Source organism: Notothenia coriiceps, unplaced genomic scaffold, assembly GCF_000735185.1.
Source record: "Notothenia coriiceps isolate Sejong01 unplaced genomic scaffold, NC01 NC01_scaffold00007756, whole genome shotgun sequence".
NCBI classification, from domain to species: domain Eukaryota; kingdom Metazoa; phylum Chordata; class Actinopteri; order Perciformes; family Nototheniidae; genus Notothenia; species Notothenia coriiceps.
Window position 1 is genome coordinate 633 of NW_011340457.1, and position 3022 is coordinate 3654.

Below are 3022 nucleotides of genomic sequence, written 5' to 3' on the forward strand. Positions count from 1 at the left end.
TATATAACCGGAAAAGCATGACATGGGACCTTTTAAGCCCTTAGATGATGAATAAAATATTCACAGATTAATTTTCTTTGCTGAATGGAGCAAATCACTTTAACTCTCCAAAAGAAGAGGGTGGATACATATTTGGAAAAATGGGATTGTTACACACATCTAGGATGTAAACAGTGTCTTAGTATTTGTCTGCCCTCTTCATATGTACTGTGAACTCTAACTGGTAGAGTAGAAAGGTAAACGGTTCTATGTTAAATAAATCAAAGTATAACAAATGTTATCCTTTTAAATGACTTTGTTGCTGACGTGAAACTATCTTCCTTCCTCACTTCAGGCGGTGTCAAAGATCCGAGAGTTCATCCTCCAGAAGATTTACTCCTTCAGGAAGCCAATGACAAACTACCAGATCCCCCAGAACACTCTGCTCAAGTACAGGTGAGAGCAAGACACTTCATACCACTTAGGAATATATCAATCTTCTTCTCCATTTAAGTTCTTTATTGGAGGTTTTATTGTGTAGAAAAACAAACATGAAAAGTCCAGCATAATAATTACAAGTAAGTATAGAAAATTAAGTCATTTTTAATAGTAATTTTGATTGAATTCAAGCACACTGTACTGTATGTTTTAAAGATGCTATAAATGAGTGAACATTTAAACTTCGGCTCTTTAACTCTTCTCGCTGTAGATTTTTCTATCAGTTCCTCTTGGCCAATGAGAGAACAGTTGCTAAGGAGATCAGAGATGAGTATGTGGACACGATGAGTAAGATTTACTACAGCTACTTCAAGTCGTACAGCGGCCGGCTGCTCAAAGTGCAGGTCAGTGGCTCCACACAGGACATGCAGTATGTGCCAAACAAATATACTCTATTGCCAGTATACCTGGAAGTGTTGAGTACACCAAAGTGTTGGGATATAAATGTATAGTACGTGTCCCCAGCACAAGACTAATGCCTACTTGTATATTTTGGGAAATTTGCGTAATTGGCATAAGTTGCATTAGTTGGCAGGAGAAAAGCTAAAAAATGGCTTGGACGATTTTGCCAATTCTGGAGTGGTTTTTTAGGTATATTGAGTTTTCGAAAATGGCACTTTTGAGTCCCCTAAAACTTTACAATCAACCAAAACATTCATTGAAATCAGCCAACCAGGAGAACAAATATGGCCACTTTGTGGTTAAACTGCCATTTCTGGCAATGGCAGGAATTGTTTCAAGATCCTCAATAACCCCCAAAACCACTCAAAATGGGTCCAAATGGCCGAGCCTTTTTCCCCCACTATTGTCTGTATATGCGAATTAATGCTAATTAACACAATTTATGCTGATTGTGCAAATTGCCCAACATATGCAGGTAAGCATCCGGTAGTTTTTATGTGCTGGGGACCCGTACTGTAAATGTCTACATAAAGCTTTGGGGTCCTCAACATTTCCAGGTTTCCAAAAGGACCCTATGAGCTGGCAAACAGACTCAATCTGTTTTGTTGAGTATGAGGAATATGACTTGGAGATCAGAATATCTCTGCAGCTCACCAATACTGCACTATATGGCTCTAGTCCATATTGCAATTTTGATACACTTTGGATTCATTTTGGACTAGTAATAAAGAAGCATTGGGCTTTTGTCAATTGAAATGAAGAGATGATTTTGTCTGACAGGGATGTTGTATCAGCAGAGGCAGTAGGAGCTCTGCATTTCTATCAGTGTTGTTGCTCTCTCAGTTTACATGGTCAATAACGTGTCTCTGTCCTGTGTGCAGTATGAGGAGGTTGCAGACAAAGATGACCTGATGGGAGTAGAAGACACCGCCAAGAAAGGTATGCTTTAAACTGTGTGTGAGTGTTTGTGTATAAGTGAGCCTACTTACATACAAAGGTATATACATAACTAAACAAAATAACCCTCACTATTGCAGTGGTACAAACTAGGGGTTTCACAACTACCAATATTTACTAGTCGACACATTTTTCAAAATAGTAGTCGACTAGTCGTTACGTCATAATAAAGACACACAAAGAGAGGTGTACAACTATTTTATATTGGAATTCATACAGTAACATTAAACACTGCATTTTAATTTGTATTACATGGCTGAGTAAATAACAAACAGTAACTGGACTCACCAAAATCGACAGCAAAAAACTCTTGTTTACATAAATGCCACGTAAATCCAGTGCGCAACACTTTATTCGCTGTCCTCCACGATAACGTCCACCTTTCCATATTTTTGGTTTGGTTTGAACACCAACGCATCGACATGTGAGGGAAGGAGGCTTGACCGCTTTCGGGTGACAGTGTTGCCTGCCAGGGAAAAAACCCTCTCACTCGGGGTGCTTGGCTGGAATAGCCAGGTAGCTCCTCGAAAGCGGGGGAAGCGGTGCACGTTTTCTGCCCACCACTCCAGTGGATTATCCATTGTGGGGATATGCGGTGTCCGCTGGCAGTAATCCCGTACGCTCATCATCCGCATCACTGTTGTACCCGTGGTTTTCTTGTCTGTTCGTTTGCCTCAGTTCAGTGCCGACGCCGGTCCGTTGCTCACTGGTGCTAGCATTACTGCTAGTGCTAGCTGTCGGCAGCGGGTGTCTCATCTTCAGATGGTTGCGCATAGCAGATGCATTTGTATTGTACTTCAGTACAGCTGTACACAACTGACACTTCACTGTGGAGTTGGTTACATCTTCGTTGAAGTACTGCCATACATAAGAATGTCGGACGTGTTTTGTAGCATTTTGCAGCACCTCGTTTACCTCCATTTTTTTCACGACTAGTCGACTAGGGCCTACAGCGCCGACTAGTAGTAAAGGTAGTCGACTAGTCGACTAGTCGATTAGTTGGTGAAACCCCTACTCCCTGCCATCAGTCTATTTAATTCCCATACACAGCGGAAAGATTGTTCTCCTCTGGTTTTGTGTTTCTACCATCTCCGTTGCTCAGCCGACTATGTTTGGCTGCTGTTAAGCTCTTAGCCTCTGCCACCCTGCCATTAGCAAAACGAGCTCACCATCACGCTCTGCTATC

At 41.5% G+C, this 3022-nt stretch overlaps 1 protein-coding gene across 1 annotated transcript; it reads left to right on the forward strand.

The window, feature by feature from the left end:
• The first annotated feature begins 325 nt into the window (after window positions 1–325).
• Window positions 326–1906, forward strand: LOC104944268 (vacuolar protein sorting-associated protein 52 homolog). The gene is made up of 3 exons (XM_010769781.1): window positions 326–435; window positions 689–821; window positions 1761–1906. The coding sequence occupies exons 1-3, from the start codon at window positions 392–394 to the stop codon at window positions 1827–1829; spliced, it is 246 nt and encodes an 81-aa protein (XP_010768083.1). The 5' UTR covers window positions 326–391; the 3' UTR covers window positions 1830–1906.
• The last annotated feature ends 1116 nt before the right edge of the window (window positions 1907–3022 follow it).